This window comes from Suricata suricatta, chromosome 10, assembly GCF_006229205.1.
Source record: "Suricata suricatta isolate VVHF042 chromosome 10, meerkat_22Aug2017_6uvM2_HiC, whole genome shotgun sequence".
NCBI classification, from domain to species: Eukaryota; Metazoa; Chordata; class Mammalia; order Carnivora; family Herpestidae; genus Suricata; species Suricata suricatta.
In genome coordinates this window covers 50,368,761-50,394,504 of record NC_043709.1, presented here as the reverse complement: position 1 = coordinate 50,394,504, position 25,744 = coordinate 50,368,761, and the positions used below count along the sequence as shown (strand labels likewise).

The following is a 25,744-nucleotide window of genomic DNA, read 5'->3' as shown; positions in this document are numbered from 1 at the left end:
CAAGGCCCTTACATACCCTGAGTCATCACAGCAGGCCTGTGACCCAGCTGGAAAGAACTGAAAAGGAGGTGTCACTCTTCTGGAATTCTCCTTTGGCCTTGTTCAGAGACTTTCCTTATATCCTAGCCAGAAAGCTTAAATCTGGAAAAATAATAAGCATTCTACAATGCTTGATGGTTTTCTAGGAACATACATCATATCAGCATATATGGTTATATGTACCAGTGGGACAAAGCACATTAGACTACCTTGTCAGTATTGTAAAGTCACTTCATACTTTCATTGAACAAGAAATATTATTTCATTGTGATTATTAAAATCTGAACTGGGGTGCCTGGGTGGCTCAGTCAGTTAAAAGCTCTACTTCAGCTCAGATCATGCATGATCTCCTGGTTTGTAGGTTTGAGCCCCACATCGGGCCCTGTACAGACAACTCAGAGCCTGGAGCCTGCTTCAGATTCTGTGTCTTCCTTCTCTCTCTCTGCCCCTCCCCTGCACCTTGCTTGTGCTGTCTCACTCTCTCTCTCATAAATAAACAAACATTAAAAAATTTTAATAAATAAGCAAAATAAAATCTAAACCATAGTATCAGAAAGACCAAGGTTCATATTCTAGCTTCACTACTTAACAGCTTTGTAGCCTTGGACAGAGAGAAAGTAATACTTAATCTTAGTAAGTATCTGTTTCTTTATTTCATGAAGTCTTTGTGCAGAATGAATGGGATAACTCACATAAAGCATTTGGCATCATGCCAGCCTGGCACAAGGTAAGCCTCAGTAAATGTTGCTAGCTACCACCACCACGACCGTTAACACCTGCTTCTTCTGTCATCTGAGGTCACAAATGCCGGTACCTTCGTTAGCCACTTACTTACCAGTCCAACATCATCACCACACGTGCATTTAGAAAGGACACTATCACCCAGAAGTTTGGTGGCTCCAGCATGATTTCTCCCAGCACATTGTTTTGTAACAATCAAAGATAAGCTGTCTCACCACAGAAGAGTCAGGCTTAGTGAAATATGAGGACCTTAAGGGAAAAAATGGAAAATCTTCCAAAGTATCTTCTCTTCGTGTAAACTGTGCCTTACACGAAATGCTAGAAGTTGCAGACGTCCCCACTGTATTAAAACAAGGGATTAATGAAAAACAATGGATTAATAATCCTCGGTTAATTTTTGTGAAAATACTCTATTAGTGATAAACACCCTCCAGGACCTACATCTCAAAAAAGCAGGAGTCCTGGGGTTGAAGGGCGCTAAGGATGCTAGAGTGTGGAGATGCTAGTTAGAGTTAACTGTGCTAGTCATTTAGGTAGTACTGTCAATGTTACTGTTAGTACTGTAGTTACAAAGTTGCATAAGTATTGAGCAGTGTGTCCTAACCCTACTTTCCCCCAGAAGTTCCGTTATTTTTAGTGCGCAGTTTTGCAGAACAGGAGGTTTTTCAAGAAGGTCCAATGGCACTGTATATAACAACCCCTTTTCTTCCAAAATCTAATCTCTTAAAAAGGAGGGAATTTCTAGCTGTTATTGATTTATCTCTAGGCAAGCATTTTCTCATACCAGTGTTACCCTGATACGTACCATATTTTTTCTGGATTTTCGATCAGTTCTTTGAGAATAGTATAATGTCATTCATCATTATATCTTTTCACTGACATTACAGTTTTTGGTCATCTAAACCATTGATTAATTGCCTGCAAGGCACAAAACTTTTTAGGGATTCAAAGACTTGATTTTTGCTTTCGAGAGGTTTAAAAAATAGTAAGAGAGCTAAGATACATACATAAGTTAGTATGTAATAGAAGCACAAAGAGAGAGAGATCTCATGCAGGTAGATTGTTTTTATTTGTGTCATCTTCTAGCATTGCTATAATTGGACTGGTTTTCCCTATTAAGGTAATTTCATGTTGTATTTACTTTGTATAGAAAAATCTTCCCTTTTCCATTTTTTTAAGAGTTTACATAGGTCTCTGGTTACCACTACTTTTTGCTTATTTTTTGGAGCATTGGGGGAAGTTTTTTTTAGGAATGTGTTGTTGTTATTCCGTTTTCATGTCCCTAAATACTATATTCTTTAGAAGCTTGCAAATAAACATAGAGAAAATTAGTGTTAGCGCATATGCACGTGCTCTCTTTAATGTGCACCATTCATCCCCCAATTCACTGCAGACTTCTTTTTAAAAGTTACTTATCTGGATGAAGACCTGGTAGACTCCAGTGCAATCTAAACTTGAAGTGACCAACTTGGTAGTGTCTCAGTTTCTCACCGATGATTGTTTTTCAAAACCATGCACTTGGTGAATGGTTTTGTAAATGCTCCAGATTATCCCCACACATTCTGGGCAGCTTCTAGAATGTTCATATACCATGGCATTGAGATTCCCTAGGGCAGAAGTCCAAAGCACTTGCACTAGAAGAGCTCTTCAGGCAATTTGTGGTCTTTCCTGGCAGCCTCAGAGCTGGGAGACCAGATGACACATTTGTACCTCATCTTACATTATGTGTTCTCATCAGGGGACTACTTCAGCACGAGGACACTTTTTTAAGGGAGGGTCTTTTACCTACCACAGTACCTTGTGTCATCTTTTAGAATACTTAACAAATACACAAAAGTGTGAAGAACAAAATACTGTCCCACACAATGCCGCTACTCAGAAACTTAATGGTGTGTACACATTTTGTTGCATTTCCTTTTGCTTTTTTTGTATGCATGGGCACGCACAACTTTTTTAAAAGCCAAAGCGGAACTAAATTATCCATTCTGTTCATAGTCAACCTTCTTTTTGACTCTTTTTTTTAATGTTTATTTATTTTTAGAGAGAATTTATGTGTGTGTGAGAGAGAAAGAGAGAGAGAGAGGCAGAGGAGGGGCAGAGGGAAAGGGAGCTGTCAGCACAGAACCCGACGGGGGACTTTACTCACAATCCATGAGATCATGACCTGAGCTGAAGTCAGACACTTAACCAACCAAGCAAGCTATCCAAACACCCCTTGACTCTTTTATTATACCAATTTCACCTGTAAACCTACAAGAAGATACAGACAATTATAATGAACCCTAGTATAAATAATCGCCTAACTTCAAAATTTTCATTTCTTAAACAAAATTATCCCACTTCTTTTTTTTAATACAGTATAGCCATAATACCATTATCATTTTTTAAAATAACAGCAATTTCCTAAAATCATCAAATAGCCAGCTAGCACATTTTTAAAATAATTTTATTATGTTTTTAATATGTGATCACAGTAGAAAAATTAGAAAATAATCTAGGAAAATAACCAGCTGTAATTCCTCTACATATAGATAATGTAAGCCTTTTTGTTATGTTCCCAGATTTTTTTCTATACATATACCTATATACTTTTTTTAAAAGTTTTTTATACCTATGGATAAAAGCAGCTTATTGAGATATAATTCTCATACCATACAATTCCTTCATTAAGGTGTATAACTCAGTGGTTTGTAATATATTCACAGGATTACACAACCATCACCACAATCAGTTTCAAAACATATTTATGACTCCAAAAAGAAACCACAATTAGCACACATACCCCATTTACTCATTCCACCCCTAGGACTAGACAACCACGAATCTACATACTATAAACTTACCATTTCTTGCAATTTCATATATAAATGGATCATACAGTCTGTGGTCTTTAGCAACTGGCTTTATTTACCTAGCATAACGTTTTCAAGGTTCAACCATGTTGTAGCATGTATCAGAACTTTATTTTATCACCAAATAATTGTCCATTGTATGGATATACCACAACTACATTCTTTTAATAAAAGGGGTGTCATACTAAGCGACTGCTAATGGGTGTGAGATTTTTTTTTAAGATGATAAAAATGTTCTAAAAGTGATTGAGGTCATGGTTGATCAACTGTGAATATACTAAAAACCATTGAACTGTATACCTTAGATCTGTGAATTACATGATATGTGAATTATAGCTCAATATATCTAATTTAAAATGGTACTGTCTCATTTGCTCTTTAAAAGCCATTTTTTAAATTTAATGATGTTATTAGCAATTTACATTTAATGATGATATTAGCTTATTTGCAAAATAAGATTTTAGTGGCCATAAATGGCTTTTATTTAACCTAAATTTAACTAAAATTCCTAGTTTTAGAAATGTAGTTGTTTCCAGTGATTTTGCAATTAAACAAAATATTATGATGAGCCTTTAAGCATATAAATCTGTTTGCCCATTTCTTATTGTTTCATGGGAAAAAACTCCTGAATGGTCTTCCTGGTTCTCCAGTGTATGTTTTTGTTACAAGTTCTTTCAGCTTTATTGCATACATGATGGTTTCTGTCCAAATTCTAAATTTGTTTAATGCCTTATATTAGGGATTCCTTTACCCTTAAAAATATGTAACAGGCTTAGTATCTGAACTGAATAAGTAAAGCTTCCTAAGCTTCGACTGTTTCTTTACTAACCTCAAGAATTCAGCAAGAGGAGAAACATTATTTATGTATATATTTCTACAGTTGTTGCTATTTAGGAAAGAACATTATGGTTTAATTCACAGAACTCAATCTCTTAGCGATTAATTAGATTTGCAAGCATTTCATTTCTTACCTAGAAGCGTAGCTGGTAATTCCCATCTCAAGGCTCAGCTAAGATTCATCTCAACATACCGGAACATCTCGGGTTTTCTCTTTCCCTTTCATTCATACGCATACATATCACATACACACAATTTATGATACCCTGACAGTTTTACCTAAAAAATGGCCTGGGACTGGTAATTTCACCTTGAATACTGCCTGTTGAGCTGTGGAGCTCAGAAATATTGGTGTACCTGCTCTTAAATCAGCCATTTCTAAATGTGGCCATTAATTTCCTTCCCTTTTCTCATACTTGAAGGTAAATTTGCACCTTGCAATTTCCTGTTTGTTTTCTGACAAATACTTTTGCACATAGTCCCACAGAAGAACTGGTATGTTCAGAGTAATGGCCATTTGAGCTTTTTGCCGTTTTGTCCAGTAACTTGTGTTTTGTGGTGAATGTTTCACGCACATTTACACGGAGCTGTCAAACCCTCATGCTGTGAAGTTGGGATGCTGACATGGGAAACTTGTAGTGCCAGGAAGAGAACATAAATAAGCCTAGGGAGCTTTGAGCATGTGACCAAGATTGGATGAATGCCATTTTACCTAATTACGTGAAATCCTGAATTTGGGGAACAAACGAGATCCAAACAAAATAGCGATTCTGCTTTCGGACAACTCTTCTGAGGGGAAGAAAAGATCCATCTTTTCACGCAGCATAAAATTGTGAGAGATCATGAGTTGCTGCCCTCAGGGCCAGCTGGGAATGCACATTAATCAGAGTGTCCAAAGCAACCATAAATTTTGACCTGCTAACTGGACTCAGGAGAGTAAATGAGTCATTTGGCCCAGAGCGAGACTCCTGCAGGATGTACGCTGCAGGCCTGTTGAGCAACCAGCCAGGTAATATCTGAGTCCTGCTCACAGCCATCATGCTCGGAGGCCTTTGGGACAGATAGATCTGCTGCCACTTCAGGAATGCCAACAATTCTGCTTTTGCTTTGATTTATGTTTCCTGTAGTTGGAGAGAATGTATGTCTGCCTGCCATAATTTTATCTGGTCTTTTTTGTGTCACTTTTTTACATTCCTGTTGCTTTTCTCTCCTGAAATCTTTCATTTGCATCTCATGGTGCCCTTCCCCGATATATTTTGTTAATTGTAGTAAAATACACATAACATGGAATTTACCATCTTCTCCGTTTGAAGTTGCGGTTCTGTGGTATTAAACACATGCACGCTGTTCTGCGGCTATCACCACTGTCCATCTCCAGAGCTTTTTCATCCTCCCAAACAAACTCTACACCCAGAAAGCAGTAACTACCCGCTCCTCCCTCCCCCTGCCCCTGACAACCACTGTTCCACTTTCTGTCTCTAGGAATCTGACTTTTCCAGATACCTTATGAAAGTCAAATCATACAGTATTTGTCTTTTTTGTGTCTGGCTTATTTCACTTAAGATGTCTTCAAGGTTCATCCATGTTGTATCAGAATTTCATTTCTTTTTTAAGGCTGAATAATGGTTCATTGTGTATATGTACCACATTTGTTAATCTAGTAATCTATCAATGAACATTTGGGTTATTTCTACCTCTTGGCTATTATGAATAATGCCGCTGTGGGATTGGCATATAAATACCTGTTCTGTGGAAGTGTTGAATCGCCATCTTTACACCGGAAACTAATATTATAGTATGTTAACTGACTGGAATACAAATAAAACTTTTTTAAAAATTAATAATTTAAAAGAAAATTAAACAATAAATGAGCAAATAGATAAATACCTGTTTCCCCATTTTTTTAATAAAGGTATGAAACTACCTTTAAGGGGTAGGGGAACTAACTTTAGAATTGAGAGATAGAAACCAGAGGACCTTTAATTAAAACTAAGCCTCATGGAAGTAATGCCCGTGTCCTCTTCCAGGCTGAAAATGACTTGCTCCCTATGAGATTTGACAAAGATTAAAGATCAAGAATACATTAAGAATAGTTCCTTTCACATTCTTTCTTTTTTTTTTCTCTAAGACCCCAAAACTAGCCTTAAGTTGCTAAAACCCTCTCCTTGATAGTTAATCTTATCAAGCGTTAGTTTAGAGAATCAGTAGACTTAACTCTTGAAACAACTCAGATCCTCAGTAAACAGTGGCTGAAGTTTTTTGTTGTTTTGTTTTTAATAATAACCATATATCGATCAATATGTGGCCAGAAAAGAAAGTATTGCCAGTCAGGAGACCATTAACAGAACAGCTCATCATTACAATTTATAATTTGCATAAATATAGTAAACTTTGTGACTGTTTGGTTTGAGGCAGGAATGGAAAGTCGTTTATACACACAATTTTGTAAGGACCTGAGAATAAATTCTAGGAAATCCCAATGTTTACTTTTAAGCATGGGTCATAAGTGATTTCAAGTCAAGGTTGAGAACCACTGGTTTAAGAGGAATTGGAATTGGAAACTGAATTAGGAAAGTATTATCATGGTCCAAGTTAGAAATAAGAAAGACTTCACTTAGGAAATTAGCAGTGAAATATCCAGAGGTAGAAGTAGCAGAACTTTTATGTCTCACAGAAAATTGAAAAATGAAGTGAAAATACCATCTTCTTAGAAGTGATGGTCCTAACCTCGAGTCCAGACGCATTTGCCATTGAAGAGAACCAAGTAGAGGGTCATCCACATTTATGGGTGGGAAAAGGTCAAATAACCTAGTAGAAGGAGAATCTTTTGGCTATCATGTCAGAAATGAAGGCGTTGAAGAAAAAAAAAAGGCCTGAGATTTTCGAGTAGGATATATGAATACCTCAAGCACAATTAAGAACAAATGTAGTAATATGAAATTAGAGTAAACTTCAAAAATGTTTCTGAAATAGTCCATGAAATCTTTTTCTCAGGGGTGCCTGGCTTGCTCTGTACATAGAGATTGTGATTCTTGATCTTGGGGTCTTGAGTTCAAGCCCCGCTTTGGGCATGGAGTGTATTTAATTTAAAAAATATATAAAAATAAATATTTTTCTCAAACATATGTTTATTGGATGTCTTCAAAGTTGTACTTTATAAAGAGGCACCTGGCTGGCTCAGTTGGTGGTATGTATGACTGTTGATCTCAGGTTTGTGGGTTTGAGCCCCACATTAGGGGTAGAGATGACTTAAAAACAAAATCTTAAAAAATATATATTGTGCTTTATAAAGTACTTTGAAATCCAAGAAAGACAACCAGACTTAAACAGAAAATAGGGTTTAGTCCCAGCTCCACCGCTCCAGTCAGGTAACCTGGGGTAAGCTGCTTACCCAGTTCTCATTTTCCTAATCCATTAAGTGGGCATGACATTGCAGGCCTGCCTATCCATAGTACTCTCATCTGCATTAAACTGGATAACACATGTGAAAATGGATTGTAAACTACAGAGCATTACGCAAATACTGGATTATTAGTTTTTTTGTTTTTTTGTTTTTTTACTGCTGCTCTTTGCAAGCACTTTAGTATTAAGAAGCTTTGGGCAATTTGTATTCCTAGTAAAGAGGTATAAAATAATACTGGGAAGTCCCAGGTACCACTGCCTTCAGGGAGCTCACTCAGGGAAAGCAGGATAAGGAAATAAATAACTGTAAACACCTGGTATAAGTTCTGTGAGAGCAGGAATGAAATCACTCATGTATTTCTTTTTTTTCTATTTATTTTTTAAGATTTTATTTTAAGACTTAGTATAAAATATTATTTTAAGTAATCTCTACACCTAACATGAGGCTCGAACTCACAACGCCAAGATCAAGAGTTGCACACTCCACCAACAGAGCCAACCAGGCACTCCTCAAATCACTAATGTATCTCTAATGCCTAACTCCACACGTGAAACCTAGGAGGCTCTCCTAAAATACATGTTTAAAAACTGTTGACATGTTATAACACAAGGCAAAAAGTCATATCATTAAAATACTATGATAATTTTGACGAAGGGGAGATTCAAAGTCTAGTGCATTGCCTGAATCATAGTAATAGACAAACATAGGATGAATTATTAAATCATAAGAGAGATATCCCCAAAAGCTACTTTAGTTAACATGAAGTGAAAAGGAGTTGAAACCATATCAAATGCAAAATCTAGAAATAGCAGCAAGTGAACAATTATTTTCAAACCTAAAAGACACTAAGTAGCTCAAGACCATGGAATTCAGAGAAAACAGTGATAGGTCAAAGGAGACACTCAGAAATGGTGTTTCACCCAAGCTGATCATGTATTCTTGGTCTTGGTTACAGTTATATCTCACCAAGGGCCAAGGGATTACTTATGGTCAGATATGAAATTTGGTACTCAGTGCTCTGCTTTAAATGCAGCAGGTGAAAGGATCCTAACCATGTACTCTTCTGTCTGTAGGAATAGATAATCTCTATGAGAGGGCGCTTCACATCCGCAAACTCCTCCTGACCTTGCCTAGGTCCGTCCTTATAGTGATGAGGTACCTCTTTGCCTTCCTCAATCAGTAAGTACCCTAATACTCTACCAAAATGGCTATCTTCCATTCCATTTGTACTGCTCTGAATTCTCTTTTTGTTCTCAGATCCTGTAAAATGTGTATTGGGTGCCATTTCTCAACAGAGTCGAAGAGAAGATGATTGAATATATACCAAAGTTATATTTTTCCCCAACAGGTCATTTCGTGATAGATGAAAGATGCAGAAACTATGGTCTTATATCCAAAAATATACAAATATTTCTAAAATGAATTATTTGTTCAGTGAAATATGTTTTTCCAACTTCCATCCAAAGCTAAAGTCACGAATGTTTTTGTCAAAATGATGCAAACCATCTGCTCACTGCATAAAATTTCTGTGGTGTTTGATGTTGTAGTCAAAGAAGGTGGTCAACTATAGATGCAAATTATATACAGATCCAAGAAAGAATTTCTGCAAGTTCAATATAATGAGACCTTGTCAAGAAGAAGATATTTCTAAAAGTCTCTAAAATAATGTAACAGAACCCTTAAAATAATCACTGCCTTATTTTCAAAGAAACTTCATTGTTATAACTTAGGCGACTGGATTTTCACCTGCATTACTTCATAATAACAAAAATGGGCCCCATTATGAGACTGTCTTCCTCAAGTCGTATCTGAGAGTCCTCTTGTTTTTCAACGATTCAGTTAAGTAATTGGAAATAAAAGAATCTAAGGGGAGTAAGCTCAGGGAGATGCCGCCTTCTCCAGGTGGCACGGATTCTCCCTTCCTAAATTAGGATATGTTCTCTTCTCTATTTCATTAGATGTTTAAAGTTCTCAGAAGCCATGGGAACTTACTACCATCCTGCTGACTATTTCTGAAATCATACCCAGTCAGGCTGACTCTGAAACCAAGTATCATGGGGAAGTGCTTGCAAGGAAATAAAATACACACAAATGACAGTAGGAACTCATTTGTACAGAAGTCACCACTGAAAATCAGTAGTATCTAGAGAGAAGGATATAGGTCAAATAGATGGCCATAAATTTTACCTTTAAATAATCCTAGTTGCCCTGGAGAGTTCTGCCCCTTTCTGGCAAAGATGAGGGGGATTCTTAGGTCTGTTACATCTGCAGACAAGGATTCCAACTAGCTGGCGGCCTTCTTGACTGCTTAAACCAAAAAGCAAAGGTGGGATCACGTCTCACCAAGCTGCGGTTATTTCCAAATTCTGGAAGAGTCTAAGACAAAAATTCAAAATTGCCCATGAACCAGAGCCCATTGGACAGTGGGCTTCGGCGTTGAGCAGGAGAGTTGGTGGCAAATCCCAGCCCAGGCACCCCTGTTGCTATAATGAAGCTGGAAGTAGGGAAGCGTAGACAGGAACCTGAATTTCTATGAATTCAGGAATTTGACCTGCCTAGCTGAAAATGTTATTGTTGAAGCAAAGGTGTTCATGATCCATCCCCAGTGACCTTGGATGGGTTTTTTGTGGGGGTGTGTATGTGTGTGTGTTTAAATCTTACTCCCTCATTAGTAGTAAATCCTCAAATTAAAAAAAAAAAATCTGGAGTCTTGCCGTCTTCATCTTTAATTGCACAGGCCTCCCCTCCCCAAGTCTGAAATGCCTTTTGCATTGCTGCTGGCCCTCTGCATGCTGTCCCCACCAAATTTTCCTTACACATCTGAGCAGAACCCACCACGAATCACAGTAGACTAGGAAAGCAGACCATGAGTCAGGAAAGTTGTTGGGGCGCCTGTGTGGCTCAGTCAATTGAACATCCAACTCCTGTTTTAGGCTCAGGTCATGATCTCATGGTTCCTGAGTTGGAGCCTCCGCATCGGGCTCCGTGCTGACAGTGCAGAGCGTATTGGGATTCTCTTTCTCTCCCTCTTTCTCTGCCTCCCCTGCTTACTCTCTCTGTCTCTCTCAAAAATAAATAAGTAAACTTTTAAAAAATGTAAAAAAAGTAAGGAAGTTCTCAAAACCTGAATCAGACTCCCCATGTATCTCGCCAGAACAGCAAATGTTCCAGGAGTCAGCTGGCTGGCATTGCTTTCAGCACATCTGCTCAAAGGTGCCCCTGTCTTGCTGCACCTGCCTTCATGCAGCGACAAGCCCCAGCCTCGAGGAGAGGACCTTTGGGGCAGGAATTCTGAGAAGAGAAATAACCTGTTCTCTCCTAACTATAAAATTGAAACCTGGATATAACATTTTTATGTCAAGATTTTGCTCTTCAAGCCAGCACTAAATAAAAGACCCAGAAAGATTCATTGTGACTCTCCCCGTGAGCTTACATGTGTCTTTTGAAAATTAGACCATTCTTATTCTGAACCTCACTTCTCCTCCATGCATCCATTTTCCAGATGATCTGTAACGTGATCGTTCCCTTTATTGTGAACTTTTCTAAAAGACTGTAGGCTTGAGAAATGGCAGAAGGGAAAGACATATGTTAGCTGAGGAGATGATGCTTTTGTCTTTTCAACTTTCTAGGCTATCATTTCCAAAAAAGGGTAAAGTATCAGGTCATGTGGTATTTTAGTTTCTTTGTGCCTGTCACCATCCCACGAATATGGCTGAGTCTCTTTTTCTTCCATTTGTCATCTGTTCACCTGGATTTTACATTTCCTTTCAAGATTGACATTTTCTTCACAGAAAGATAATGTCTCTAGCTTCCCCCTAGAACAGCACCTTTTGTACATGTTGGGGCAGAGAAAAAAGAGCTGGCTTATTTTGAGGCGCCTGTGGGAAATACCTCACAGATACCTATTGGGTTGAATTTAGAAATTAGTACAAAGTAACCAGAAATCTCCCCGAAGTTTGTAGTTTGCCAGCTTTAAAAGGAATGAGAGAGCTGGGGATTTGTTTCCCCTTCTCTTGCACTTACAATGTCTTTTCTAACATCTATGGGATAGTGTTGGAAGTCTTACTCAAAAGCACATTATAAAGCCCAGAGTTGTTTGCTTTCTTTCAGTGGTAACTAAGAAAAGGTGCTTTGTTTTCCTCAAGGCTTTCCTCAAGATTTATAGGAGAAAACTGAAATCTGAGATGTTTTTGATTCGTGGGAGGACAATTTTGAAGACATCCATCAAGCTTTATGGAGCTCACTACTGACCTTCCCAGAAATATTTGAGTAGCATTTAGAGCCTGACCATCGTGTTTACAAATCAAATTCATTTATTTGATCCTGGTCTCCATTGTAATAGAAATTATCTTAAACTCTTGTGGCTTTGAAAACTGCCACTTAATTAAGCAAGTAGGATTTATATTCCCCTTTCAGTTTCTTTCTAGTTTAAAGTTTTTAAGTTGGTTTACTTCCTTTGGAATTTGTTGAGCCAACTTAAAAGTAGCCAACTAAAGAGCCAACTTAAAGTGGAACATCAGTTATTCTAATTAAGAAAAACCAAATAAGATGCTTTGGATCCCTATTTTCAAAATATGTTTTACTAAACATCAGTTTTCAGGGCAGCTGGGTGGCTCAGTCAGGTAATCATTCGACTTTGGCTCAGGTCATGATCTTGCAGTTCATGAGTTCGAGCCCCACTTCGGGCTCTGAACTTAAAGCTCAGCTTGGGATTCTTTGTCTCCATCTCTCTCTGCCCCTCCCCCACTCATGGTCACTCTCTCGCTGTCTCTCTTTTTCTCTCTCTCTCAAAACTAAATAAACGTTTAAAAAATCAGCTTTCTTTTTTCTCTCTCGTTCTTTTATAACTTTTCTTTCTTTCATAGCCTTTCACAATACAGCGATGAGAACATGATGGACCCTTATAACCTGGCCATTTGTTTTGGCCCGACATTGATGCCCGTTCCGGAAATACAGGATCAAGTGTCTTGTCAGGCACACGTGAATGAAATTGTCAAAACCATCATCATCCACCATGAAACTATTTTCCCTGATGCTAAAGAGCTGGAGGGCCCTGTTTATGAGAAGTGCATGGCTGGAGATGACTACTGGTAAGTCCAAGCATTTTAGTCTTCCGCTCCCTGGTAAAATTATGGAAGTATAGATATCAACTTAATTAAGAAAAAGAATTGACTTTAAGTTGCCAAAGATTCCAGTTTTTAAAAAAAGAAGTAGGAACACTTGAGAAGAGAATACTAAGACCCATGACAGCATGGCCTCTCACTGGGAAATTCCTTTTCGTCCCTTCCCTTCTCCCCCAAGAATGACATCCTTTAAGATCTATCCACCCCATTGTAACTTCTGTAGAGAATAATGGTTTTGAAATGTATCATATAGAGCTGTACTAATTTTACTTTTATATCAAGCAAAGATAACTGATTGAACTGACAGATTTTGTTCTCATTCTGAAATAGTTTTGGCTTTAAGTATTTCAAGTTTATCATTTTTAAGGATAAACTTGAAACCACAGTATGATAAGGATTTCTCAACCTTCTCAACCTTTCTCAATTTCATTCTTAATTATTTCCATTCTTACTAATAAATGTTACCTAATTATAATAATAATGGTCATTTTAAGCAAATTTATTTTAATTTATTCAACTAATTTATTATTAATTTGTCATTGGGATGAAAAAAATTTGAACGACGGTACAGTCACCTCCCAATAAAGTGTAAAAATGGGGAAGGTGTAGTTTGTTGGATAATCCCAGAGGTAGGGAACCCTAAAATGTTCCTGCTTCTAAGAAGTCACAAACAGTGAAAGAAGCTTTGGTTCCTTGAGCCCCTACTGTGTGCCAGCTACTTAGTGCATGTGATCACTTTATACGCTAACCACTCTACCAAGTAAAGGGAGGCCGAGGAGACTGTCCAACGCCAAATTGTAACCGGAGGCAGGCCGGGGCGGGCTGATTCCAAAGCCCACGTGACACTTCCCACTCCACAGCTGCCTCCCAGCCCACCTCAGAGACTGTTCTGTGCAGCCCAGATGAAGGAACAGCGGGAAGGAGACCTATCTAAACCCCTTCTGGAGCCCCCTCAAGACACGTGCCCACTGCGTCACTGGGGATTAAGTAGAAGAGAGTGCAAGGAGCTGAAAGATTTTAAATACCTGGAAGTATACTTAAACCATAACAATGGGCTTAAACCACAGTATGATTGGATTATGCCTTAAGAAAACTGAAGATTGACTATTTCCAGAAGCACTCCTTTCTAAATTGATGACAAAGCATGATAGATTCAAGTTCCTTTTTTTTTTTTTTAATGGATTCCAGTTCTGTGGTGTATCCAGTAATTTTACGTATGAAATTGAATTTAAAAATATTTACTTGAGCACTTACTTTGTGTAAGGTACTGACTGATCTTGGCTCTAGGAAGATAAATGTATAAAACTCAGCCTTGGTGAGATGTGTAATTTTATCTTCACAGTCATAACTTCTTGCAAACCCAGTGTCACAGGATTTCCAAATATTCAGGGCCATATCAGTAAGTTTGCTGTCTTATTCCTTTTATCAAAGAGTGATATGTGGAGATCCAGTCAATATTGTCTGATACGTTGTATCCTACAACTTTTGTGGTCACCACTTTTTTACAAACAAGGTAAAGCCCCGTAATAAGGAGTCTTGCAACCAGAAGCCTGTGCTCGACTATGACCTTTGCCCATTCATAGTGTTTCCATGGGCAGTCGCTCATATTCAACAGGAAGTCCGTGAGAAAGCAGTTCTTCTCGCCAACACCAGCAATGTAAATGGGCTTTTACAGCAACGTCCGATTTCTATTTGTGGTAGATGCATTCCATTCGCCAGCATACATTTGAGGAGTCTGGTAGTGTAAAAGGGTAAGTTTTTAAAAAGAATAAGATCGTGAGTCTCACAAATCTAAAATGAACATGTGTCAAGAAAAGATGGGAAAGATACTACAGTCAATTCAAAGCAGAAATCAAAGAGACATCGATTTATATGCAGTGAGGAATAGTGAAATGAATTTACAAAAACTGATGTATCCGTAGGACAATAATCGTATTCCACCAGGATTCAACCAATTCTGATTTCTGTGGATATGAATTACCTGTCAAGGATGAAGGACCAGATAATCCTTGAGGCTCCAGGGTCTCATCGAAAGCCTATCCAGTAACTCTTCTGCTGTTTCCAAAGCCTTACATCTTTACTCATAGTAGCAGTTGTTCCATTTTGAATTCTTCCTTTGGCTTTATCTGACTTTCTGTTTCCACTTGCAGTGACAGCCCGTACAGTGAGCACGGTACACTGGAGGAAGTGGATCAGGACGCGGGTGCGGAGCCTCACACCAGCGAAGACGGTATGCCCTTGTGCCTGTGCCAATATGAAACTGATCTTACTATCCACTTGTTTACAACTGTTTATATTAAAGGTTCAGTGGATACAAAAGAATATTTATAAAATACGTGTAAAGTATGAAGAATAATATTACAGTGAACCCCACAAACCACCGCCAAGTTTTAGAAAAAAGATGTCCTTACCTTTGCTCTTCTCTGTTATCATTGCCTTCCTTATTCCCTCAGGGGCAAACCACTAGATGTTTGTTTTTAAGTGGCTTATTGTTTCATTTTCTATTTTCTTTTTTTATTTAATGTTTATTAATTAAAAAAATTTTTAATGTTTATTTTAGAGAGAGACAGAGTGTGAGAGGGGGAGGGGCAGAAAGAGGGAGTCAGACAATCCAAAGTGGGCTCCAGGCTTCAAGCTGACAGCAGAGAGCTTAATGCAGGGCTCAGACCCATGAACCACATGATCATGCCCTGAGCCATAGTCAGATGCTTAACCAACTGAGCCACCCAGGCGCCCATTTAATGCTTATTTTTGAGAAAGAAAGAGCATGGGAGGGGGCAGAGAAAGTGACAGAGAAAGAATCCCAAGCTCTGCACCATGATGAGCTATCAGTGGGGCTCAAACCCTCAAACCGTGAGATCATGACCTAAGTCTAAGTGAAGAGTCAGACTTTCAACAAACTGAGCTGCCTAGGTGTCCCTCATTGTCTGTTTCCTGAACTTTCTGTAAATCAAATAATACTGTAAATACTTGTCATGATTATTTTCTATTCAGTATTACACTCCTGCAATTCACCCACATTGTTGCATGCACTTAAAATCATTTATTTTACAACTGTATAATATTCCCTTTTATTTACTTTACTATTGGTAAATATGTGAGGTGTTCTCTATTTTTTGCCATTAAAAAGTAGCGCTGCTATGAATATTTTGATCATGTGTGCTACTGCAATACTGTACATAGGAGTTTCTCCCGGATAGATGCACCTAGGAGTAAACATGTTTTCAACTTGACTAGGTAAAGCCAAACTGGTTTTGAAAATAGTTCTAATGATACACTCCCCACCAGCAATATGTTGGCCTTTCGGTTGGATGCATTCATCCACACTTAATATTATCAATATTGAATATTGTCATCTTTGCCTGTACTGTCCGTGTGTAATGGTATCCTGTGATTTTAGTTTGCGTTTCTCTGATTACTGATGAAGATGTTCTTTTGCAATATGGAGTATTAATATAGTAAGGCCAACAGATCAGGAGATGATTGCCACTGAAAAGATACTTTGTTACTCACAATACCCAAGAGAAAGGGGTCCATCATGCCTCACCTGGCTACAGGGAAAAGCACCAGAGTTGTTCAGAAGGCCGCCATAGAAAGAGCAGCTAGGCAGGAGGCTTTGCTGTGGTTTCCACAGGAGGCGACAGGCAGGGCAGAGCAAGCAGTTTTGGATTGGCTAGTTTGCATCATTTCAGCACACTCTGGGTTACAGGCGCTCTCTTGTCTGTCACCTGGCACAGGAGATTAGGGCAGGTGGATAGTGACCCTGAGGAGAGGTGGTTGGGGTGTTAGGCTCTGGATTGGTGGGTTCGTATTTGAAAAGCACACCAGGTGAGTTGTTTACACTGCCTGTAGGAATTGAGAAACATTGGGGGTGGGGGGGATAGTCCCTCCAGCAGCACCAGGCTCCACATGTCAGAATGCAGGAAATAAAACACACAGCTCATACAGCCAGCCATACTTAGGAACTTTTGTGTGCTTCACTTTCTTTGTGTGTGTGTGTGAAATTTTTGTCAAGTCTTTGCCCTTGTGGGTCCCATTTGCCCACTGTTAGTTTCTCTCCGCTGTTTTTGCTTGGTTTGGTTTGATTTGGCTTTGGTTTTTCTTATTTCCAAGAGCTCTTTGTGGGTCTGGATCAGGTCTTTTATTGCATATATGTTTTGCAGATATCTTGTGCTCTGTAATTTGTCTTTCACGTGCTTATTGTTACGTCTTTTGCTAAACAAGGAGATTTAAAAGGAGTTGAAGTTACCAGTCTGTTCCTCTGTGCTTGTTTTCACTTTGGGTTTCCTTTAAGAAATCTTTCTGTGCCCTGAGGTCATGAAGATAATTCCCCCGTATTCTTTTTTAAATCCTTTCAGGGTTTGTTTTTCACACAGAGGACTTTAATCTGCCAGGACTGGCTTTGGAGGAATGGCCTTGTTCTCCTTGTGGGTGCCCTGTTGTCCTAGCATAATTGTTCTTTCTCCACAGCGCTGCGTAACCCACAGGTCCTCTCTGCACAGTCTGTTTCTGGGCTGTCTTCTCCCCACTGCTCTGCTTGTCTATCCCTCCTGTCTTAATGTTGATATCTTTTAGTAAATCTTAACAATTGGCACATCAAGACCTCTGACTGTTCTCCTTAGCAATTCTTGGTCTTTACAATTTCACTTAAATTTTAGACTCAGGTTTTCAAGTTCGTAAAACAAACAAAAACTGTCAACCTCTTGGGGTTTTGATTGCAGTTGCACTGATTCTATGTACGTTAATGTGGAGAGAACAGATATTTTTATAATATTCAGTCTTCCAGTCCACAAACATATTGAATGTCTCTCAATAAACTTTTATACTTTTCTCTTAAGATCATTTTTTTCTTTTTCTAATAATTTTAATCTTTAACATTACTTTTCAATATGTTTTTCATTTTAACAGGTTTTTTTAATTTTTGAACAGTTTTTATTTAAAAAATTTTTAATGTGTTTTATTTATTTTTGAGAGACAGAGAGAGCATGAGCAGGGGAGGGTCAGAGAAAGAGGGAGACACAGAATCTGAACCAGGCTCCAGGCTCTGAACTAGCTGCCAGCACAGAGCCCGACGCGGGGCTTGAACCCACGAACCGTGAGATCATGACCTGAGCTGAAGTCAGATGTAACCGACTGAGCCACCCAGGCGCCCCTGAACAGTTTTTGTTTAAAGTCACATATAAGATTACTTTATTCCTTCATTCTCTCATTAGTTTCTTCCTTATATTTGTTACCTGGCAAGATTTGGCTTTATTTTCAAGGCCTTTGTCCGGATTTCATCTAGTGATACCTACCTCGCCAGGGTGAACACCCACACGGACGGTTGTGCTGTTTGCCTGCTCCCGCGGGACTTGTTCTGCATGGAGGACTTATTTCTTCCTGTATACCTGGACTGCTTTGCCAATATGCTGACCTCTGTAGTGTCCTGCAGCCTGTACTTCATCAGCCTTTTGGATGGGCATGGATCAAACATCACACTTCTCTCCCAGCTCTGTGGAAAGAGGGGAAGCCATAAGCATCCCCCGAATGTGGGAAGATGCCTTTTGTGGCTCTTGCTCTGTTCAGAAGTCACCGAAGGATTGAACATCATTTTGGCCACTGGCACTTCAGCAATGGCCACTCAAGACTTTTTGAATATGAACATACAAAGCTGTTAGTTTTCTCTTAGTACCTCTTTAGCTGTGTGCATGGTCCTTTTATTCTCCCTTTAGCTGTGACTAATCGGCTTTAAACCCATCCATTGTGTTTATATATTTTTCCTACAAATTGTTTGGTTCACTTTCCTATCTGCTGCTTAATCATTTCTTATAGTCCTTTCCTCTTTACTCATATTAATCGCTTCCATCATTTTAAATTATGATCATGATCATTCTAATATCTGCATTCTTCCTGGAGTTGTTTTTGTTGTCTCTTGCTCACTGAGTCTTATTTTCCAGAGTATTTGGTACATTTTTTTATGTGTTTCTCCAGAGAATCTTTTCATTTACTTCTGCCTGAGGCATAACCAACTTGGGACCATATTGAATTTTTAGCTTGAGGTTTTCCAGGCCACCCGGGTTGTGTGATTTTAAACTGTAAACCTGCCTGAGGACTGGAATGTGGTTGGGGTTCTTGGAGATGATTTGTTCCAAGGTTGGAGGTAGATACTCTTTTTTTTAACATCTGGGAGGGGGCAGGGATGCTGTATGTAGTCTATGGAGAAGTATGGAGGGCAGGAAGGGAGGGAGAGTTCTAGCGCTAGAAATTCACTGTGACCCTGCGGAGGTGATCTTTGTGGAGGGGCTTACATTCTCCACACTGCGCAGACCCTGAGCCTTTTCTTTTTTTTTTTTTTTTTTTTTTTTTTTTTTTTGTCCAAAATGAAAGCTTAAGTTAACCAGGCAGGGAAAGTGCCCTCAAGGCAAACTCTGACTCACATTTTCTAGTGTTCTGTTTACCTCACTGTGTTCCCACTTCCGCTGAGATTTTGTCTTTGATATTTACTACTGTGGTGGTAGCTTATTAATGCAATTACAAAGATTTTTTTTAATCTAAGGTTTTTCATTGATTTCAGCAAAAGGGTAATCAGGATGTCTAATGCCCACCCTATGCTTTAAAAAGAAAAAAAGGTTTTTGTTTTTAAAAGTAAGATGAATTGGGGGCGCCTGGGTGGCTCAGTCGGTTAAGCGTCCGGCTTCAGCTCAGGTCATGATCTCACGGTTCGTGGGTTCAAGCCCCGCATCAGGCTCTGTGCTGGCAGCTCAGAGCCTGGAGCCTGCCTCAGATTCTGTGTCTCCCTCTCTCTCTGCCCCTCCTGGGGTCATGCTCTGTGTCTGTCTGTCTGTCTCTCTCTTTCTCTCTCAAAAATAAACATCAAAAATATTCACAAAATAAAGAAAAATAAAAGTAAGATGAATTGACCTTTTCAGAACTTCATTTAGAAGAAATTCTTTACAATGAGAGCTTCTACTTCTGTGATGTTGCTTTTGAAAGTCTCTGGAGCCCTACCCTAGCCACCATCCCTTCTTTTCACTTGAGTTTCTTTGTTTCTCCATGTGATTTATTCCTTTCTCACTGACGACTTTTCTGTCTCCTTCAGAGTGTTTCCCTAGTGGCAGGAAAAGCTAAGACAAAGCCCCAGCCACCTCTCTTCCTAAACATCAGCCTCCCTACCATGCCATCTGTTAGTTGTTCTTACCTCTTGACTATAAAAGAGAAGCTTCACCAAGAGGTCTGTGTTTTCGATAACGTTTTAACCATGTACACCTGATTTTGCTGGAAAGGAAACCATCACGTACAAAGGACAGCTATCCTTGCCCACAAGCCAACCTGTACAGTTCAGTAACTAAATTAACTATTGATTATTTTTTGATCCTGTGGGTATTGTATTTTCTTTTGTCCATCATGATAACGTTAGAAAAGGATAGCCTTTGTTTCTGAAAGAGGCTGTCATAGAACAAAGCCAGCACCTGCAAGGGGGGGTGAGTAACAGATCTAGAAGGGAAAGTGTCAGGGACAGCAGGTCCCCAAGAGAAAATGTGATGTACTAGCATCTTGTATAAAATGATAAGAAATGGAAATCTAAGACTTGATAGTACTGGGCAGTCAGAAAAATCATTTGTACTGAATTTCCCCCCTCTGCCCAGTTATAAAAGCCATGCAAGAAAACGAAGTTAGTGTGTTCACTCTTACTGTTACCAGTAGCAGCAGCATTCTAACGAGTCTCTGCAGGACCTTGGAGGACCGCGTGACTCTCTGTGAAAGGGTACAGTGCCCTGCCATGCCCTGAGATCGATCTGCTCTGCAATAAGTAGACGAAGATGTGTCTAAGTAGCTGACTGATTGACACTTGACTGTGGAATGACTCCCAGAGGAGTAGAAAGAGTCAAATAATGAAATTGCTCAGAATTACTAGTCGATATGGGCTTACCAATAAAAATGTATTTCTGATTCATCTGATCATTCTTTCATAATCTCTCCATGTTTGAATTAAATAAACAGAGTCTGATAATCCTGTTGCTAGTTGTTTCAAGAAATAAAAAGAGATGATAAGCATTAGAGTGCATGATTATGAAATTATGATAAAATACATATGTATCTGTTAAATAGTCTTAAGTAGCCCTTGGCCAGCATTGACAGTCTATGACTGAATGTCTAATTAATGTCTGAAGAATATTAATGGCTCTTTCTTCATTTCATTTTGACAAGTACATAAACCATACATGATGTTATGGGCTTGTATCTTTCCATTGCTTTGTGTTGTTTTTCAGTAAAATGAAATTCAACTTTACATGGGCATGTTCACATAGGAATTTGAGAACTACATGTCATAAAGTTCTTTTTAACAAGTGGGTATGTCTTCTTTCCTCCATGGATATGTTTATTCGTGTCCCCTGTACCATGGACGTGTTTTTTTCTGTTCCTAAAGGAGAACTGGGTTTAACAAATTGGCTTCTGTCATCTCTGACTTACTCTTTATCTGCAGTTTTAGATCAAACTGTAGAGTCAGTCTCTTTGACTATATAGTCCCTCCTCTAGGAAGCAGGTTTGTAGATATTTAATAAAGCTGCTATTCATATTGTTTTAATGACCTTATATTAAATTAACATGCCTGGGTGACTCTGTCGGTTGAGCACCAACTTCGGCTCAGGTCACCATCTCATAGGGCGTGGGTTCGAGCCTTGCTTCGGCCTCTGTGCTGACAGCTTGGAGCCTAGAGTCTGCTTCAGATTCTGTGTCTCCCTCTCTCTCTGCCCCTCCCCTGCTTGTACTCTGTCTCTCTCTGTCTGTCCAAAATAAATAAACATTTTTTTTTAATTTTTAAATAATGTAATAGAATTTTAGGAGGGAATGCTAGCATGATAACATAAGACCGAAAAACTGTAGTCAGTTGTTAAAGGACTTAAACTATTTTAAAGTTATTTTTACACCTCCTTTGCTGAGCAGTATACTACATATAAATCATAGCATTGTGATTCTGCCATATGAAATATTATCCCTCCTAAACATTAACCACTGCAAAAGATGGGGCCGTTTTTTGTCTTTATTTTAAATGCATAGTTGAACTTCATCTAAGCTGTTTCATGGGAGGTAAACCCTAAGCTTTTTCAACGTGTTTTTTTATTTTTATGTTTGTGCCTTATGTGGCCCAGAGAATGTTTGAATTTTATTAAGTGAGAAGAAGCTTATTTGGCTATCCAAGGATACACAGTTATTCCATACAAGATATGTAAAGATATTTTAGGAATCTTTGGGGAAAAATTAACTGTTTTAAGTGGGAAGGTTCATTACCAAGCAAAATAGAAGACAGTTTTCTGAGAAAATATTTGACAGACCGACAGGTTTTAATCTATTATGTGTGCATATATTCTAGAGTATTTAAAAAGTAATACATGCTCAGTTTATAGTAAGTGAGGTATTGCTCATTGCTTATACATTTCTCTAAATATTTAGCACTTGTATTGGCCCTTTTTCTGTATTATTGATTAGAAGTTTACTAGTTTGTTGATAGCAGGAATGAAGAAAGAAGGGAATGGTGGAGGACGGGAAGAAAGCACAGAACGGAAGGGCTTTTTGCAAAAGCTGAACGACAGAAAGCATCTCTTGTAGTTGTTTTGTCTAGTTTGTCCACTTAATTGCCTTCAACTTTTGTGAAAGAATTAGATCAGGGCGGAAATTCCAATTCTCGGCCCAGAGTTCAATAACTTTTTAAAAAACTTTTTATTTTGAGATCACTATGGGTTCACATCTAGTTATGAGAGATATTACAGAGTAGTCCCAGGTACCCTCTTCCCAGCTTCCCTCCATGGCAAGATCTTACGTAACTGTAGCGTAATACCGCAGCCAGGAAGTTGACATTGACACAGGCTGTCTGCCGTAGTTACGTTGCCCCAGTTTTTCGTGCACTCGCCTATGTGCTCCCCTTTTATAGCCATGGTCATTCCTTCCCAGCCTCCAGCAACTACTAATCTGCATCTTGATTATTATGTCATTTCAAACATGCTGTATGAATGGCATCATACAGTATATGACCTTTTGAGATTGCTTTTTTTTCCACTCACCATAATCCCCTTGAATATCTTTTGATCTCTGGATAATTGGGGCACCTGGGTGGCTCAGTCAGTTAAGTGACTCTTGGTTTCAGCTCAGGTCATGATCTCACAGTTTTCTTGAGTTCAAGCCCCATGTCAGGCTCTATGCTGATAGTGTGGAGCCTGTTTGGAATTCTCTGTCTCCTCTCTCTCTGTCCCTCTCCTACTTGTGTTGTCTCTGTTTCTCTCAAAATAAATTAACTTAAAAAAATTTTTTTGATCTCTGGATAATATAATTTTTGAGTCTGGTCTCCTAATTTGGGTGCAGGACAGTCTTAAGTTATACTTGTTTCATTAGTAACTAGAATTTGTTACTGATACTAGAGAAAACAAAGTTATTTTACTATTGGTGGTAGTTTGGAAGTTTTGATAATGCCAGAAAAGTACAGGAAGAAGTTAAATGTACTCAGATGACAGTTAATGTGCTGATTTTTATAAATTTCCTTTTTCTTTGAATAAGCAAATAAAGCATAAACTCCCTCGTGTTCTGGGATATACTGAGTTTTCCATGTTATCCATGGTTATTAACGTGTTACAGGGGAACTCTATCATTGTCAAAATACTATTGTGGAGGATATCACAGCCCAAGAAGAGATCTCGTATATCATGTTGCAAAGTTTAAATTCATTTTTATTAGACTGTCATTATATCTCTGGTAAGAGGCTGTGGAAATTAAGATCCAATGTTCAGTTTTTCTTTGCCTTAAAAACTGACAACAGCAAGAGAATGTTTTTTTGTATCTCTTTTAACAGCCTTATTTTGTCCTGCACTGACGATTTGCTCATTACTGTGTTCAGTCTGGGTAGTGAAATGGCCCTGTTTGTTGCCAAGGCCTCATATGGAACTTTGATATCGTGTTTCACGCTTTTCTAACAGCTCTGGTCCCTCATCGTTTTCTGGTGTGTTCTTTGTAGAGTGTGAGCCAATAGAAGCGATAGCCAAGTTCGACTACGTTGGGCGATCTGCCAGAGAACTGTCCTTCAAGAAGGGTGCCTCCCTGCTGCTGTATCACCGCGCGTCGGAGGACTGGTGGGAAGGAAGGCACAACGGCATTGATGGGCTCGTGCCTCATCAGTACATCGTGGTGCAGGATATGTGAGTAGTGCCAGCTCCGCCGCCAGGCGCTCCCATCAGAACACTCCAGCCACTGTCCTTAAACTGACCTTGGTCTCTCGGGAACAGAGCAGAAGGGATCACAGAGCCCAGACCTCTGAGCCAGGCAGTTCTTCGCCTTGCTATTGGGTCTTTACTAACGGTACTTCGGGGCCAGCAGGCTTTCATTTTGCAAACGCCACCAGGAGATTTGGAGCAAGGGCTAGGGAGAGATGCATTTGGAAGCTTTCAGGCTCTTAGAAGGATAATCCTTGCAGAGAATAGCTCTAAGAGCTGTAGTAACAGTGCTGGTTCTAAAACCAAAGGTACTTGCCTCTTGCTGTCTGACCACTGTCTCAATTCAGACTCCCCAGAGGGAAGATACTGACCTAAAGTCTAAAGAGGATTATCTCCAGCATTATTGTTGTTATTATGATTATTATTGCTATATTTTTTTAACATTTATTTATTTTGAAAGAGAAAGAGTGCAGGCAGAGAAGGGGGGGGCCAGGGAGAACCCCAAGCAGGCTTCAGGCTGTAAGCACAGAGCCTGACATGAGGCTCAGTTTTGGGAACCATAAGATCATGACCTGAGCTGACCAACTGAGCCACCTTGGCAGCCCACTATAATTTTTTTAAGTGCATTCATTTATTTGGGCAGGGGCAAAAAGAGTGGGAGAGAGAGAATCCCAAGCAGGCTCTGCACAGAGCCCCATGCAAGACTTGAACTCACAAACCATGAGATATGACCTGAGCCAAAATCAAGAGTCAGATGCTAAACCGACTGAGCCACCCAGGTGCCCCTTAATATTGCTATAATTTAAAAATATTTAGAGATGAGAAGATGCTGCTGACCTATTAAGTGAAAGAAACAGGTTGCAAAATTATACGTACAGTATAATCCCTGTTTTGTGAATATGTTTTCCAGTGCAGCAATTGAAGAAAAGTTTTTCAAGGGAAAGAGAAATGTACCACATGTAACACATATTGTGATTAAATCATTCAGCCTAATTTTAGAAATGTTAAAATGTGTATCTCAGAATCCAAGAAATATTAAGTGAACTCTGTACAGACATGCAGTGACATATATCTAAGTCACAGAAATACATAAATAACTATAGTATAAATGCCACACATATATATGCAGCCATGATAGATGTGTACCCTGGCATAGATAAAAAGTACAGAAGGATATTTTCTAAAATTCTAGCAGTAGTTGTGTCTGGTCATTAGGTCCTATTATGGGTGATTGTGATACTGCTCATTTTTGTATATCTGAATCTTCCCGTTTCCAATGAAATTGTATTATTTTTATGATGAAAAAGTCCTGCTGGTAAGAAAGACTTATAATATGTAAATGCCATCACTTATGTTTTTGTTCCCATTCATCTACCCAAAGACCCTCATCCTCAATTCTCATGGTTTCAGGGATGATACGTTTTCAGACACTCTGAGCCAAAAAGCTGACAGCGAGGCCAGCAGTGGGCCAGTCACTGAGGACAAGTCTTCATCCAAGGACATGAGCTCCCCAACAGACCGTCACTCTGATGGCTATTTAGCCAGGTAGGTGGAATCTGACAATCAAGC

General features: G+C 39.0%; 1 protein-coding gene across 4 annotated transcripts in view; it reads left to right on the top strand.

Annotated features, from left to right (window-relative positions):
- The window catches only part of SRGAP1 (SLIT-ROBO Rho GTPase activating protein 1), a 279,336-nt gene that overhangs the window by 243,962 nt on the left and 9,630 nt on the right, over positions 1-25,744 (top strand). For 3 of the 4 annotated variants that reach the window (XM_029954129.1, XM_029954128.1, XM_029954130.1), the window contains 5 exons: positions 8,946-9,051; positions 12,738-12,962; positions 15,146-15,225; positions 23,980-24,160; positions 25,586-25,720. In XM_029954129.1, coding sequence (XP_029809989.1) covers positions 8,946-9,051; positions 12,738-12,962; positions 15,146-15,225; positions 23,980-24,160; positions 25,586-25,720 — 727 coding nt within the window. Of the gene's footprint in view, positions 1-8,945; positions 9,052-9,602; positions 9,693-12,737; positions 12,963-15,145; positions 15,226-23,979; positions 24,161-25,585; positions 25,721-25,744 lie in introns of those variants that run through there. The other variant, XM_029954131.1, reaches the window with a different exon arrangement.